Raw genomic sequence first — 17,774 nt, 5'->3', positions numbered from 1 at the left:
GCCAGTACTCTCTTCGTTAAAATAAAGAAGTGCCGGTACTCCGTACCGGACAGTACCGGCCCATTTAAAGCACTGCCTTAGGGGCATATTATCAGGACAGGCGTTAAAATTATCGCCACTTTAGCGGCAGAAAACTGCCGCTAAAACGGCGATAATGGGCTTGATAATATGCTCTATGGAATTCCAATTGAGGCTCAGGTTAGACATCCTTCACATTTAACATGGGCTTCAATTGGAATTCCATAGAGCATATTATCAAGCCCATTATCGCCGTTTTAGCAGCAGTTTTCTGCCACTAAAGCGGCGATCATTTTATCGCCTGTCTTGATAATATGCCCCCTGATTTTTTAAGGCTCACTTGCTGCCAACAGCAACAACTTGCCCTTTTGTCAGGAGATAAAAGCCCAAATACAGAGAGCGGTTGTACTTCGCATTCTCAAGTTATAGCTTATTACCGGCACGTGGCGTGCTCGCATCCTTACCACATCTCAACTATGTGTATTATGTTAATGATACATAGACAGAGTGGACTATATTCCACACTCTGCCAGATGTATGAAAACATAATTTGGGGACAGCCTTTTGTAGATGAACTAAAGTCTCTCGAGTGGTGTGACGTACTCGAGAGCGTTCTGACCATGAGGCAGCCGTCCTTACCGAACATCGCGATGCACGTGTGCAAGAGTTCATCCAGAGAGGCAGCCTTTCCCAGCGTGCTGGATCCCATTTCCCTTCATCTACTGCCAAAGCCTCAGATGCATCTTCCAGCGCGAATGAATTACCGCTCTTTTTCTGCCTTGAATGTCATCAAAACTCTGAAAAGGAGAGCGTGAAAAGAATAATTATTAGTTCCAGTCTTTAAAGTGTATGTTTTGGTCCGAATGGAGTTGCAACAAAAATGTTGTTTTTTTTTTTAAAGAAAAAGTTTGACGATATACACAAAATTATACCTGTTGGGATCATGTGGCGTTATGTGTCAAGAATGGAGGCAACACTGACAAAAGGTATGAAGTTAACACTCTAATAAATATCTAATTAAAGTATGAGTGTTTAAGTATACTTCATGTGATTTTCATGTGAAATAAATTATTTGCAAATTTGTTTCTTGGATGATTCAATATAAAAGGACATAACAAATCATGTAAGGTCGGAGCCACTCAAAGGTATGAAGAATGTATGAACACGCCAGAGCTGCAGCTCTTTTTTGTGTGCCTTGTTTGATTACAGAGTGGTAGGCATTGCTATTTTTTTTCACAGCTGCGGCTCCTCCATTAGGAAGGAAGAGTGTCGTCCCCCTGCTGTGCGCGCAGCAAAGGTAAAAAATAAAATGGTAATAAAATTCATTGATTACCCTTTTATTTTTCACTGCTCCCAGCCCAAGATGAGTGAGTGACGGGGCAGGCCATTGTTGCTGATTTGCAGCAGGGCAGGAGTAGTGCCCACTCCAGTTAAAAGTGCATATGACACTTTGGCTGGTTGTGTTGCAATGACTAGCCTCACATGCGCACTTTAAACCTTTCCAACCCAAGCTGTCTTAGACAGCATGGTGGAGAGCAGGCATAGGCCCGCAGTGCCTGAGGGAGCATTGAGCCAGACAGCTCCAACCAATCCTGGTGAGTCTCTCATGCTGCTTAACATTATTAACAGGATGAGAGTGGCCTCCGGATTGGTTAGAGGAGGTGACTCTCAGACCACGCTCTGGACGAACTGCAAGAACGCCGAAGACTTGTTGAGGTGAGCCAGTGGGTAAGTACACATTTTATTTTTTCCTTTATGACCCACTGACAGGCACTGTCAAAACTAATACTGCCTTCAGCCTCAACCCCTGAGCTCTCAGTCAAAGTGCATTATAAAAACTGTTTATAATGAACCATGATGGAGAACTTTGGCGTTGACCCTAAAGGTTTTGCTGATTCCTCAAAGTGCCTGTCAGTTAGTTAAAATAATTTAAATGCTTGCCTCACCATTTCTTAATGTCACTCGCCGCCACTGGCATGACCAAATGCAAAACCTGTGTGAGCCAAACATAGGACTTCTACATACTTATATTTAACAAAATGTTCACATATATTCGCCTTAAATTATATCGCACCTGAAAAATAAAACCAGTTTTTAAAATGATTGAGTTCAATAAAGCACAATGTTTGCACCTGTCTGTGAAAAAGGAAAAACTGTCTAAAATTCAGCAAGCAATAAAAGAGAGACATGGTGGTAGATTCATCTTACCATAGAAACTGTTAAGTGATTATTTGATAGTTATTACTTGAGTTCCCACAGTGGTCTTAAAAGACCATCTAGTTAAGAGAAAAAAGGCAGCACTCTTTACACAGGCTTGATTACTAACAATCTCCAACAATATGGATATGGATTCTACAATGTTCCTCTGTTTGATGTCACTTGCCTTGGTTTTGAGACATATTACGATATTCACCGCATGGCTTTATTGAGGAATATAGAATCACAACCTTATTCTTAGCACAACGGAAGTGCAGATTTAGGTGCAAACTGTGTTTCCACTTGAAGTCAGAAATCGAGTTGCGAGACATCACTCCACTGTTGAAGTGTTCCCAACACAAATTCCACAAGGTACATTTTGAAGGATTTGTGTTGGAAAACAGGTAACCAATGGCGATAATTTGCAGATTTTAGGTGTGGTTAAACTGAGTCTACAGGTTATTCCTCATTTCAGCCTATTCAACTCGTAATGCTGTGGCAAAATCGTTCTGGGGTAAAAGCTGCAGGATAATGCATTTTTCTTTGGGCAATATTACCATATAGGGCCGTATGTATCAAAAAAGAGTTTTGCGATTCTCAAATTGCGATTTTTAGCGAATCGCAATTAGAGAATCGCAGAATGCAATGTATGAAGGATTTGCTAAATATTTTGAGAATCCTACATATTCCTTTCTTGCGAATTGCAAATTGAGATTCACAAATAAGGAATACCTTCCCATTCATTCCTATGGGCTAGGAGGCCCATTGGAATGAATGGGAAGACACTCTCAATTTGTGATTACCAATTAGAGAATCGCAAACTGAGAATGCAATTTCAAGGTTGCAAGGGTGCCAGAAGGACATCCTGTTACACCCCTGAAATATGCATGTGTGCACACTTTGCGCACATACATGCCCTAAGGACATGTATGTGTGACATTTGGCACTTTTAAAAAATCAAAAAAGTCCTTTTTTAAAGAAAATTGCAAATTACCACCAACTTGAAGTTGGTGGTAGTTTAAAATTCCTTAAGGCCAAATAGCAAATTTCTGGTGCTTCCAGAATTGAATTTAAGGAATTACAATTTACAATTCCTTAATTTCATTCGCAAAATAGAGAATCCCAAATTTTGCAATTCTCTATTTTGCGATGGCCTTTTGGGTTGATACATCCCAAAAGGCTTTTTCCAATTGGCAAACTGGCCGATTCTGAGAATCGGGCCGTTTGCAAATGGGAAAAAGGCTTGATACATATGCCCATAGTATTCCCTCTATTTCTGGAAAGAGGGCTCTGGAGTCTAATACCATGGAGGTGGTAATCCAAGACCAGAAGCAATAATAGCAATGACTCAGAGTAGACACCAGCACAACAACCGTCCGCCTCAGTGAAGGGAATGGGAACACATATGTCTGATATTTTGAATTCCTCTCATAACGGGATACTTAACCTACTCAGACAGAAAATCAAAGCTTTTTACTTGCCCTCACCGGAACATGGTAGACAAATCTTTGTTAATACCTCTGTTAATGTTGACATGTTAAATGAAATATTTATTAATAAAGTTGATAATTGGACTTCGACATTAACGTGAAAACATATTGTAGAACCACAAGTTGTAAAAATATGAAAAACTCAAAAGGTGGCCATATTCACTGGTAGGCCGCTGTTAGATTTCACTTTACCACGTGTTTTCAGTGTGAAAGTAAGAACGAAGCCTGCTCACCATCGAAAGATGAGTTTCTATTGGACAGAAGTGATCCAGCTTGCAACATTGTTATTTACATGTGTTCTTGTCTTTTATATTAGTGTGTGTTTCCAGTTAAGGAAGACTGCAAATTACTGATGACCACGTCTGCTGCTACTGCTACTGCGGCTGCCTATCACTTTGAGGATTTTCAACCTACCTATTCCTACCGTTGACGGTTGCGGCTATTGCTACATCTCCCTTCCCATGCTTCCCTATTGAGGTTTTATTTGTACAGATTTCTACTGCAACTGTATGCTGATACCCTTTTGGATATTGAGACTCGTTTCAGTTTCATGAACTACTTTTTCTGGGGAGTTTATGGGAGTTCAACTACTTAATCTAACTTTGAACTTTATGCTCCTTTGACCTCATTCTGTCCCTGAACTCTTTATGGGTTCTATTAGCTTTTTATTCTTAATTTATTATATTAGGAACTAATTCCTTAACAGAACATGCTCGACAATTTTTGCATTTAAATGACTCTAACAATTTTTTTCTTGATACATTTCTTTGAACAAATTTTATCTGACTTACTAATAAAATAAAAAGAAAGATATTTACTAATCTATTTATGAGAATAAAGGTTTTTTAAACAATCTAATACTCTCATTATTGACTGAATTTAAGAACTGATTAAAAATGATGTATGACTAATAACGATTTGATTTAGCTTCTATTAAAACACTGTGGCAAAGATCTATCATCTAGAAGAAGAATATGGCGCAGGTTTATAGCCCATTCTTGTAAGTTACAGGTTATACTGATACCAAGTCTTACAATGTGCACTCTTTCTGCGCTATCCCAATTAATATTGTATGCCGAAAGCACCTCTGTTGCCATATAAACAAAATCCAACTGCATACACTAGACAGAATATCGCACACACATCCAACTCACCTCAGGACTGATACAACACATGTAGCCAAATGCTAGGAGGCATAGCATGCAACAATACTAGTTAAATGAAACAGTAAATGTGCACACAACACAGTGGATCAGAGAAACATCACATATTCGAGCATCACTAATCACACAACACTATGCATTAAACATATCTCTCCTACAACAGAACGCATTGAGCGCTGCCCAAATATGCAACTAACAGGCTTGTTAAATGATTTTTATTGAAGATAAAGAACACACAAGAACAATATAAAATATGTTGTACAGAAGAATATATGAGTAGACATTTATACAATAATTGCATCTGTAATAAACAAGTGGGCTAAAAATATAAAACGTAAAGATTACATGAATAAGTATAAGCACTTGTATATAAAACAACTAATAGAGTAGCATGCACTTATTATATAACCGTACTAGTGAATTAAGAAATAATGTGTACGTGTGAAAATATATGATAGTAAAGTATATTTTAAAAGGTTTTATTATCAAAGAAAGAAAGAAAGAGAAATGTATGAGAAAGAAAGGAATAGAGAAAGAAGATATAGAGAGGGAAACGGGAAGAGAAAAGGAAAAGAAAGAAAAGGTGAGAATATAAGAGATAAATTATGAAGAAGATGAGTTTAATGATAAGTAAGTAGTGAACGGAAGCAAAAAAACATCAGATTTAATCTGTAAATGGATTGAAGAATAAGATACTGATGCAATTCTATGCTCATCGCATATTAAGTTCCACCAAAGTAAAGGAGATAATTTAGAGTTATCCTTCCAACATATTAATTTAACTTTAAAAGCAACAGCAATAAATACATCAAATAAAAGTGATTTGGAGTCAATGTGGTCAAAAACAGAAGATAGAGTACCTAAAGAAATATTGTGGATATTAAGGGGGATTTTATAAGTGAAAATCAATAGATATTTTGACCAAACCATTTTCCAAAAGTTATGAACCTTAGGACAGTAATACAGTAAGTGTAATAACGAACCTTCAGCAGTGAGACATGACTAACATGAAGGGGAGAATGATTGGTTGAATTTATGAAGAAGGCGGGGAGTGATAACAATTCTATTATAAATAAAAAATAGGGATTGAGTGATATTTGCAGCTTTGGAAGTCCTGAAGAGTTTTTGCCATAATTTGTCCCACTGAGATATAGTCAAAGTAAGGGAGAGATCCTGTTCCCAGTCTAGTTCAATAGTAGATTTATTGCGTGTACAAGTAAGTACCTGTAGATAGGGACTTGTTAAACAAGGCACTTGGAATGACATCTGGAGAAATTCGGTATAAAGGTGTATCTGGTGTAACTGAAACTGGGAATGACTGAGAAGTGAAATTCTGTAAATAACTACGAAGTACTGGAACCAAAATATTATATCGCTGAATGCAAGAATCAGTTAGATTAAATTGCTCTTGTAATGGATGGAAAGGTAAAATCTCATTATTAACAATCATTTGATTAACATAAAAAAGGCCCTTTTCTTTCCAATATTTGTAATAAAATGATTTGTGGCGAAATTTGACAAATTTGTTATACCATATTGAAGAGGCTAGGAAAGATTGATATTTGTCAAAATGTTTGAAGTACAGTGTATGTAGAAGGTATTGTGGATGTTTCAAAATAGGATATTTAGAAATAAAAGTACAATTGGTCATAAATATAACATCCTGTGGAGAAAAATCATTTAACAATGAACATTCAACAGTGACCCAAGAAGGCTTAGGCAAATTTTGATAATCCTTAGACATAGCATAAAATTGATGAATCAAAAAAGCATTATGATACAATTTAAAATCAGGAAAACGAACACCACCTTCAGATTTTGGACGAATTAATTTGGATAGGGCAATGCGTGCTCGTTTATTATTCCATAAAAACTTGGTACATATAGAATTAATCTGAGTAAAATAATACTGGGGAATTTGGAATGGTAGCATTGAGAGTGTAAATAATACTTGGGGGACAATCATCATTTTAATTGTATCCAGTCTTCCCCACCAAGATAAAAATAAAGGTGACCAAGAAGACAACAAGTTGGTAATTTTAAGTTTTAGAGCAGTAAAATTGTGGGATAACGTATCACGAACATTAGAGGAAAACCAAGTTCCTAAATATTTGATCTTTTGAGGACACCATGTAAAATTAGTAGAATCAAACATGTGCTGATAACATGCAGAATTTAAAGGTAAAATCTCTGTCTTGGAGAAGGTGAGTTTATAACCAGACACATTAGAAAATAATGAAAAGGAGGAACAGAAAAGGCAGGGTTAGACATATAAATAAGAACATCGTCGGCACATGCAGAGAGTTTAATTTGGTGCGATTTCAATGTAAAGCCAGTAATAAGCGGGTTATTTCTAATACGTTCAAGGAATGGTTCCAAACATAATAAAAAAAGTAACGGGGACAGTGGGCATCCCTCACGTGTACCTCTTTGTAAACCAAAATATAGGGAAAAATGACCATTAACAAAAACACATGCTTTTGGATCTGTATATAATAATTTGACAAAAGAAATGAATTTTGGATCAAATCCGAACCATTTTAAAGTGTGAACGATGAATTGCCAATTAATACGGTCAAAAGCTTTCTCAGCATCCAAGGATAATGCAGCCAGGGGGGAGGGATACTTTCTACTAAGGGTGAGAATATTAGAAAACATTCTGCCATTATCAGAGGCTAAACGTCCTTTAACAAAACCAGCCTGATCTGGGTTAACTAAAAGAGGAATAACTTTCTCCAAACGGGTGGCCAAAATCTTTGCATAAATTTTACAATCATAATTGATTAGTGAAATGGGACGGAAATGTTTACAAAAGGAGGGATCTTTGTCAGGTTTAGGGATGACAATTATAAGAGCTTCTAAAAAAGAGCCACAGGCCTTAGAGTTGTATAAAAATGACTTAAAAAGTTCTAACAATTTAGGGGCAAAAATTACAGAGAAGGCTGAAAATAATTCAATTGAGAAGCCATCAGGTCCAGGAGTTTTTGATTTTTTTTAAAGATTTAAAAGCGTCTAATATTTCTTGAAGAGAGATATCCATCTCCAGATATGAGAAGACATCTGGGAGAGCTTTAGGTGTAGGAATATCCTGGAAGAAAGATGTAAAATCATCTTCAGAAGGATTAGTGGTTTCTGTGTATAATAGTTTATAATACGATTGAAATTTATTAATAATGTCAGAGTCGGATGATAGTAGTTTATTGTCAGTTTCTGAATGGATAGGGCCAATAGTTTTACGTTCGGTTTTGATTTTTAAATAGTTCGCCTGCTTTGTTTCGGCCTCCATGAAATTTCGATTTAACCTTGAGAAGAATATTACAAGCATCAACAGTAGCAATTTTATTTAAGGAGGATTTAGCTTTAATTAATTCTTGTAATGAGGAGGAGGATTTGGACGAGAAATATTTATGTTCTAAAGTTTTGATTAGTGTTAAGGTCTCTTTATACTTAGCACTTAGAGATAGAAACGGGGGCATGATCAGAAATAAAAATTGAACCAATATCAGACGAGTGGAGACAAGGTAACAGCGACTTAGAAATGAGAATATAATCAATGCGAGACCTAGTATGGTGAACAGGAGAAAAAAAAGTAAATTCTGAAGTATGCAACTAACAGGCTGATTTGATAACCAAAAGCAGACATCTCCATGAACTACCTACTACTCATAGACATCTGCTAGACAAAGGTCAGCTATACTGAATGTGATACATAATCCAACTTGGCAGATCCCTCTAAACTCCCCCTGCAACACCACAACCAACTAATAGCTCCACTACAAAATTACTGGTATTTGGAGAGGGAGATGTTCGACCTGGTGTTGATGATTCCCAATGGGATGTCCTCCACCCATTACTGGCCATCACGAGTTACTGTGACCAAAATAGGAAATAAAACAAGGAACTAGGAAATATTAGGTCTATTTTCATATGTGGATCGAATCCCCGATGCTGGTCCTTTCCTGTTTCCACACCCAGTAAAATGTATACTTATGAGGGGCTGAGATACCACTACAAACGACTACTCGCATTGACTCCCTAAGTCAGATAAGCTCACTTAAGGCAAATTCCTTATCCCAATGACAACAGGGTGGTAAATTAAGTCCAGTGCCCGGGGCTGCAACGGGTGTGTATGCCTGCTTTCTGCTCCCCCTGAGCACTTTGGTATTACAGAAGCATCAGTAGATGCTTTCACTGCCACAAAACAGATAGCAACAGTGCACATACAGCACTGGCGCTATATTAAGAGGGCGCTTACATATATGAATTGGGTGTGGCCTTTTGCAAATGATGGAAACACTTTGCCAATGCCCCTGTGCCTTATTATGTACACAGAGGCAAAAAGGCCATCAGGATGTGCACTAACTGTGTACCAAAAAATGTCATACTATTTACCAACTGTTCTCCATAAACGTGACAAATAACAATAACAATAACAACAATCCCAGTAGCCATACACATTTGAATCAATAAATATGTCAAGGAAAAGTTCAATAAAATGCAGTCATAATATGCAAAGTCTCTACCATATCCTGTTGCCGAAGGGAAAACAATGAGAGCTGAACAATAAGAAAATATTAACTAAGTAAGGCCTTGTATGATCATGTAGTCTTCATATCTTCACACAACACAAACTTGACTTGACATATTGAAGCATTACCAGTTTCTCACAGGGACATCCTTGTTCAGCATGTCTGCTTGCTTAAGCTCTTCTCAATTTTTCTTTCTGATCATTCCTCTTATAATACACAGCATCAAATATGTGTTGAAATGATGGAGGACGTTTATCTTCCTTATACATATACCTCTGCACTCATTTGCAGACAAGGCAACGATGCCATGAGGTCACACTAGTCGCAACACTGCACTTGTAAATACAATGTCAATGTCAAAGTTTTTGGAAAAATTCTGCTCATGTATAAAGATGGGATATCTTCATGCATAGTACTCGGGTCCAGAAAACTAAAGTGTACATGAAATTAGTTTATAAATGGCACTAGGTGCATCTTGTACAGGCTGGGACCATTTATCTCACTGAAAATAAAATGCACAGAAATGGTGGTTCACCCCACACTTACTGTATTTGCAGTGGCGGCTCCCACAGGTAAAAGTGGTGGGTGGGGGTGGTGGAATTTGACAGATGACAGGATAGGTAATATTAAATAAATAATTTATTAAAACCACTTACTTTGTGCTCGCCGCATCGCTGACGAGGCGATGCGGTGACTGCAAAGTGTTTTTTATTTATATATTTATTTAATTTAACTTATCCCATCATCTGATGAATTCCACCACCCCCCACCCCGCGCCTCACCGATATTACTTGTGCGAGCCGCTACTATGTATTTGTGCAGGTGATTCCACATTACACCTAATGGAGCACTAGAAAAGCTGATGGATAGCCTCCACGAGGGTCAGTGCAGTCCAAATAATACCAGCCTTGGGTGCTCTCAAACCCATCCTAAATCATGAATGGAGCAAGGATTATTGGTGTTATAGAAAAATATGTATTTTTTGCCTGTGGCGACCAATATCGAGAGCACGATATTTGCATCTCCCACATGCTATATAGTGTTCTTTGCTGCTCCTACTGCAGGTACCATAGGGTGGTTGCCTTACTTCATCTTATCGTCATGCTACCTTTAGTTTCAGGGCCTGTGGTGCTGCATGATCCTGCATAAATATTGATAGCATGACCCTTTCTAAAATGTGAGTGGGTCATAGTTTTCACTCAATCCTTAATGGAGTAAAGAGACACTACTATGTCCTATGGCTACCTCTGCCAAATACCCAATGGCACCCAGGTGATGGACCACATGTATAGCTCCTCCCTTTAGACCATTGCTACATTGCCTTTTTGGCAGTGTCTTTTTAATATATACAACAAGCACATGGTCAAGGCATTATAATGTGGGCTGGACCCTATGCTAGTAATGGAACACTCACTTTGCATTGTGTTGGAGTCTGTGCAGTAGTTATCACAGAAGATAGAGGGTAAATGTCTGACATCTCTTCTGTAATATTTGGTTATTTCTTTATTTAAATGTTTTATAAAGTGATAATTTGTGACAGCTGCCAATTTTTAGCATTGGTGGTGTAGATGATGGCTGATGCTAAGGCCGCACCAAAGCATGCTATGTGAATCTGTGTCTGTGATGTATGAAGAATCTTATGTGGATTTTCAGATCCTGGGAAGCATGAAGTGGGACTCTGTGGATTGTTTCAGCATCATCATCATGGGTAGGAAAGATCTGTTTGAGGGGCGTGGCTTGGACGGCAGCGGTAATGGCAGCCTAATCCCGTCGCTCGGCAAACGGAGGAGCGATTAAAGTAGCAATCTGGAGTTTACAGACGGCGAAAATCAAAACGGGCACCAGCTTTCCTATCACATGAGTCAGCGGTGCAAGCAGTGGCAAGAAGAGGTCGCTCCGATCCCTCAAACTCCCCATTTCCTGAGGAGTAGTGGGCGGGACCCGGCAATCGTGGAGACCGGGAAGACCGAGATGTAGAAAAGAGCTTGATGCAGCCAACAAGACGGCGCTGTCATTCCCTGTCGCCTTACAGCGCTCCCTGTCTCTGAAGGTGGGTGCCCAGATATAGCGTTGCTCCCTTGACTGCCCTAATCTAATCACTATCTGACACGCATTCAGCCTATCTGCCTGACCCTGCAATGGCGCCTCGAGTCGACCGCAATCTGTGTTTACACACCCTCAAATCGGCACAACCATGAGAGCGCTCGCCGATCCCAAGCGACCCCTTGCTTAGACCAGCGTGTAATAAACCCACCTTTGCTGAGGCCCCCAATCGCTCCGCAGCGCCGGACGTCTCTGTGCTCAATGAAACAGCATATGAAGTGAAGCCCGTCTCAAAAATGGCGGACTAGCGGACTGGCGAACTACCGGCAGCGTCGAAGCAGGAAGAAGCAGGAAGAAGAGCGCACCAGTTCGCAGCGGGCCTCCAGGCTTCCTATGCTTCCTATGCTGAGGCTGAGGCTCCCTATGTTGAGGCGCGGGCCGATCCTCTGGAAGCTAGAATGTTGAAGAATGCTTAAGACTGTATAGTGATGAAGGCTCTGTGTAGCGCTGTGTTGCTAATTGGTGTAGCTGTGAACAGAGATGACTAGACAAGATTGGTGAGGGTTGGTGAAGGTCGGAATGAGCTGTAGTAAGCTGAAGTGACACCCTCATCGACTGGTGCTATAGTCCAGCTTCTGGCTACCTCACCCTGATCAACGCGCTACACAAAGTGCTACACAACGCTACTGGCTGCCTCACCCGGATCAACGTGCTACACAACACACGCAATGCGTGGTACGCTCTGATCTTCACACTATCTGCACGATAACTGCTACAGACTGCCCCTCTAGCTACAGTCTGCCTCTCTCTGCTTTTCAGGCAAATGGGGCTTCTGCAAACGGTGTTTCTGCAAAGGGAGTAGCTGGCAGTCTAGATACTGTTGATACTACAGCGTTTTTGGCCCAACACAAACACAATATGCTCCACGCTCTGATCTGCATGACACAGTCTACAGACTGCCTCCCTCTAATTTACATGCAGATGATGTCTCTGCGTAGGGTGGCTCTGCAAATGGTATAAATGATATAAAGGGGGTTTCGATAAAGAGTGCCTCTGCAGAGAGTTTGATTCAATGCAAACGCAGGAGGCGTATTTGGTCTAGAGAAGTTGCGGTGTAATCACATACCGTACCAAGAACTACGACTTATAGCAGCAAAACCAGCAGGACCACATTCCCGCTATACTAACACTGAAAAATTTAATGGACAACCCAGTCTACCCTTGAGGGCTTGGGCAAAATGGATGAACAGGTATGTAGCCTTCAAGGGATTTATTTTAATGTTAAATTCAGTTATTTAGTATCTTTATTGAGAGCAGCATATAGATAGTAATTATCTGCCGGATGAATTATTCTAGATTAAATTAGCATCTATTTTTAATTATCTTTCATTTCAATGCACAAAAGACGTCTCTTATATAAAAAACAGCAAAAAATGACAAAAACGGGTGTAAAAGTAATCAAATTTTATCTTTGGAGTTTCACAAAGGGTATTCAAAATAATACATACAATGAAAAAAGAAGCTATACTAACACAACACATCACATCACCGCGACAAATCCTGTATCTCAACCTGCCACCGCGCCAACTCAGTGGCACACATCCAAGCGTAGCCATTAATATCTCAACCTCTACAACCCTAACATCCACTATCTTACTAAGGATACAGACCTAATATATACAGATAACTATACCTAAGCAAGTATCGACTAAACTGGTCCCACGGCACAAGATGGCTGACAAAGAAGGCAGAGCTTCTTTTAAAAAGTCAAAAGCAGAACCAGCTATTTCAGACACTCCCATCAAGGTCAAACCGGACCTAAATAACACAATGGACATGATATTAAAAAATTAGCGGTGGTCTTAACTTGGCAAAATCTACGAAACAAAATACAGATTCCATGCAGCTGGAGCTTACAGCCATCCGGACAGATATGAGTACTATGAATTTTAAAATCAACGACGCAGAGCAAAGACTAAGCGACGTCGAGGATGTGGCTACCCAGGCCAGCAAAGAAATTAAACACCTCTGACGCACCACAAGTGAGCTTAAAAGACAAGCAGCTGAGTTAGAAGACCAAAATAGACGAGGCAATGTACGCATCTTTGGAATTCAAGAGGGCTCAGAGGATGCTGCAGGTTCGTGTGTGGCCTTTCTGGAATCCTGGATACCCATGCTAACTGGGATAAAATTTCATCATGGCTTGGAAATGAACAGAGCGCATAGGATACCGACGTTCAATTCCTCAAACAGAAAAGGAACTCGACCCATGATATGTAAAATACTACACTATCAACATACGGAGGCCATCCTAAACTACGCCAGGAAAAACCACCATGTAACCTGGGAAGGCCACCGAATAAATTTCACACAAGACAACTCAAAGGAGACAGTAGACACAAGGAAGGGATTCCTTCAATTACGAGATAAACTGAGATAGATGAACATTCAATTCTCATTTGCAGGCCCATCTAAGTTTAGAATCGTTGAAAATGGCAGACCATACTTTTTCACAAACCCCCAAGAACTGGCGCGGCACCTGGAAGCAGCTCCAACTCAAGAGATGGATCTTTCCGCAGGGACCTCCAACAAATGAAAGACTTGATATCCTTTGAGTTATTGTATCTGGTTTACCCTTATCATGTTTTACCAAAAGTACTCCCCACTGTCAACTCGCTACAGGGTTGTTGGATATATTTGAACAATCCTAGAGCTCTGGTAGTGTGGAGGTCCCTATGTGAAGTCAATGGAGATCACCACTACTGAGTGGGGAAGGAGGCAACTCCTTTTGTTTTATATTCCCTCACACACCCTAGTGGTGTCATGCTTCATCATTAGGACACCTCGACGCCTAGAAGTCGAGGTGGGCTCGACCATTTTTCAGGGAGCTCTTAGGAAGATGTTTTGGCCAGGGGGATAAAGATTAAAAGCCCAACAGCAGATCCCAGTTTCCCTTTTATTCTTGGATCTGCTGGGGGTAATAGTAAAATACAAGTTGAGGGTCAATGAGGATATTATGGTCCTAAGACCCTATAGCCAACATGTTTCAGTCCTTATAAGCCCCATAAAGGGTGCTGGACTATCTTCAGGGCGGGGAAGTGTGCCCCCTGGTATGGGTAGTAAAGAGAATTTCCCTATACTACTAGTAATAAGGGCAACTAACGCTCCTTATTGATTACTGTAGACCGATTAGTCTCACATATCACTCCATCTATGAAGAGAAAAGAAAAGAAAAAAGGAGAAAAAACCACACATTTTTATATGGAGTTCTAGGTTGTTCGTCTCTACAGACGTTTGTTTTTACTCAATTGTGGTGAAAACTTGTCCACCAAACACACAGAAGTGGCGAGTGAAAAAACACACTTCGTTTATCACGCGCTCGTGTCTGTGTTATGCCCATCTTAGTGGCGGCCTTACGCCGCATCCTATCGTCATTCACTCTTAGGTGTGTGTCTATCAATATTGATCCTACACCCGTGTCATTCCCTCATGGTCAACACTGTAGCTTTAAAATAATCGCCGTATTTTCTTTAAAAACCGTGATAACGTATTTGCATACTCTCTTTTTCACGCTCATCCATACGTCTATCTTTCTCTGTTTCTCACATTCATCCTTACCCCGTTTTTGAAGGGGTATCAACTCCAAGTGGAGAACCAGCTCTTTTTGGGGTAGCCCTGTAGTCAGACACTGCGTGTTCATAAGAGTATAATCACCAAATTCACGAGATTAACGAGTCACCCGAACCGTTGGCCCACAGATTTGGAGGGGGGAAAAAGCAAAGACAGACACACGAAAACACAAACATAGGACAGTATCAGTGAGAGCTGTGCTGAACGCTGGATCCCAAAGGGGCCAGCTTACATCTCATACCTTATGTTCGTAGCATAACTCCATCATTACTCACGCCATCAAGGGTCCTGCCCCTCGTCTCATCCTATTTGGAGGTGGTTCCACTGCTTGGGGTACTGGTTTGCCTCGTTGTTCTATTATGAATGGACCGTTTCCAATAGTATGTCGTACCGCCCATTTCCGCATTTCGTAATTGACGTCAGCATGCCTCCGGTCTGAATCATGGGTAATGTAGTACTACACTCACGGCGTGCCCGTCTTTGTTTAAAGTTTTTTAATATATATATTTTTTTATTAACACGGAGTAAAAGACGACCGTCAAACACATAAAGTATCTTTGGTCCTTACGGTCTTATAATGTAGACTGAAGAGACTCTAATGTGAATAAAGAGTGTATTAATTCTAACCCGGTTTTTTGGTATGATGATAGTCATTATTAGTGTCTGCTACTCACAACTGATCCCAGTGTTTTATTAGTCTGTGTAAACAGGCTATTTACTTGTGTCATGTGACTTATACATTTAGAATACTGATCATGAAGTTGTGCATGTTAAGACGTTTTTCAGTTTAGACCTCTATACTGAAAAGAAGCAGGAACTGGGTCAGTGCATAATCGCCCCTTAGTATTAATGTCAAGTGTATATATTCCTGCCTGGAACCCAGTGTGATCTCAGAGACGTGGGAAATTGGTAGCTATATTGAAAAACATATAAACTAAGATTTTTATTCTTCAGTTACAGACTCTCAACCCATGTTATGACATAGCTACGTCATTTTGTTTTTGAGACTTAATGTTTTGATTGATCTTAAAAAAATACATACATATATACATAGTAAGGGCAGGATTATTACGGGGTCGCGATTCTCTGAGTTAATAACTTTTGTTACTGGCTTCTGATCATCAAGAGATTTATCTTTTGTTGAGTTGATTGCACTGTATTAAATCATTCAATCCAACAATGTGGGTTTCGAGTCTATATACCCATCGCTGTTCGCGTTCAAGTAGGGTTTTGGACATATCACCATCACCATTCACCTTCTCGATAATTGTCCACCACAAATCTGTGTCTGTGTGTTTGTGCTCTATGTAGTGAGCAGTCAGTTTCGTGGATGAGATAGCCCTTCTAATCGTACTTCTATGCTCACAAATGCGTACTTTTACTTTTCTCCCTGTCATCCCCACATACATGAGTTGGCAGGGGCATTTAATGAGGTAGATTACCTTCTCTGTATTGCAGTTTGTGTCTGATTATTGTTCCCACGCATACCGCATACCAAGGTCTATTTCTTTGGTGCGTTCTGTGAAAGGACAAACCACGCATGAGCCGCACGGGTAATGGCCCGTTACCCTTGGTAAGTTCACTGGCCATTACCCATGCGGCTCATCACACACAAACTGCAATACAGAGAAGGTAATCTACCTCATTCGGGAGCATAGAAGTACGATTAGAAGGGCTATCTCATCCACAAAACTGACTGCTCACTACATAGAGCACAAACACACAGACACAGATTTGTGGTGGACAATTATCGAGAAGGTGAATGGTGATGGTGATATGTCCAAAATCCTACTTGAACGCGAACAGCGATGGGTATATAGACCCAAAACCCACATTGTTGGATTGAATGATTTAATACCGTGGAATCAACTCAACAAAAGATAAATCTCTTGATGATCAGAAGCCAGTAACAAAAGTTATTAACTCAGAGAATCGCGACCCCGTAATAATCCTGCCCTTACTATGTATATATGTATATATTTTTTTAAGATCAATCAAAACATTAAGTCTCAAAAACAAAATGACGTAGCTATGTCATAACATAGGTTGAGAGTCTGTAACTGAAGAATAAAAACTCTTAGTTTATATGTTTTTCAATATAGCTACCAATTTTTCCCACGTCTCTGAGATCACAGTGGGTTCCAGGCAGGAATATATACACTTGACATTAATACTAAGGGGCGATTATGCACTGACCCAGTTCCTGTTTCTATTCAGTATAGAGGTCTAAACTGAAAAACGTCTTAACATGCACAACTTCATGATCAGTATTCTAAATGTATAAGTCACATGACACGAGTAAATAGCCTGTTTACACAGACTAATAAAACACTGGGATCAGTTGTGAGTAGCAGACACTAATAATGACTCTATCATCATACCAAAAAACTGGGTTAGAATTAATACACTCTTTATTCACATTAGAGTCTCTTCAGTCTACATTATAAGACCGTAAGGACCAAAGATACTTTATGTGTTTGACGGTCGCCTTTTACTCCGTGTTAATAAAATAAAAAATATAATAAAATCTTTAAACAAAGAGGGGCACGCCGTGAGTGTAGTACTACATTACCCATGATTCAGACCGGAGGCACGTTGACGTCAATTACGGAATGCGGAAATGGGCGGTACGACATCCTATCGGAAACGGTCCATTTATAACAGCACAACGAGGCAAACCAGTACCCCAAGCAGTGGAACCACCT

General features: G+C 39.8%; 1 protein-coding gene across 4 annotated transcripts in view; it reads right to left on the bottom strand.

Annotated features, from left to right (window-relative positions):
* The window catches only part of RASGRP3 (RAS guanyl releasing protein 3), a 540,454-nt gene that overhangs the window by 384,055 nt on the left and 138,625 nt on the right, over positions 1-17,774 (bottom strand). For all 4 annotated transcript variants that reach the window (XM_085611793.1, XM_085611797.1, XM_085611795.1 and 1 more), the window contains one exon: positions 658-815. In XM_085611793.1, the coding sequence (XP_085467919.1) occupies positions 658-727 (70 nt within the window). In that variant the 5' untranslated portion in view covers positions 728-815. The remainder of the gene's footprint in view (positions 1-657; positions 816-17,774) is intronic.

This window comes from Triturus cristatus, chromosome 6 (assembly GCF_964204655.1).
Source record: "Triturus cristatus chromosome 6, aTriCri1.1, whole genome shotgun sequence".
In the NCBI taxonomy this organism is placed as follows: domain Eukaryota; kingdom Metazoa; phylum Chordata; class Amphibia; order Caudata; family Salamandridae; genus Triturus; species Triturus cristatus.
The sequence above is the reverse complement of the archived record's forward strand: the minus strand, read 5'-3'. Positions and strand labels throughout refer to the sequence as shown.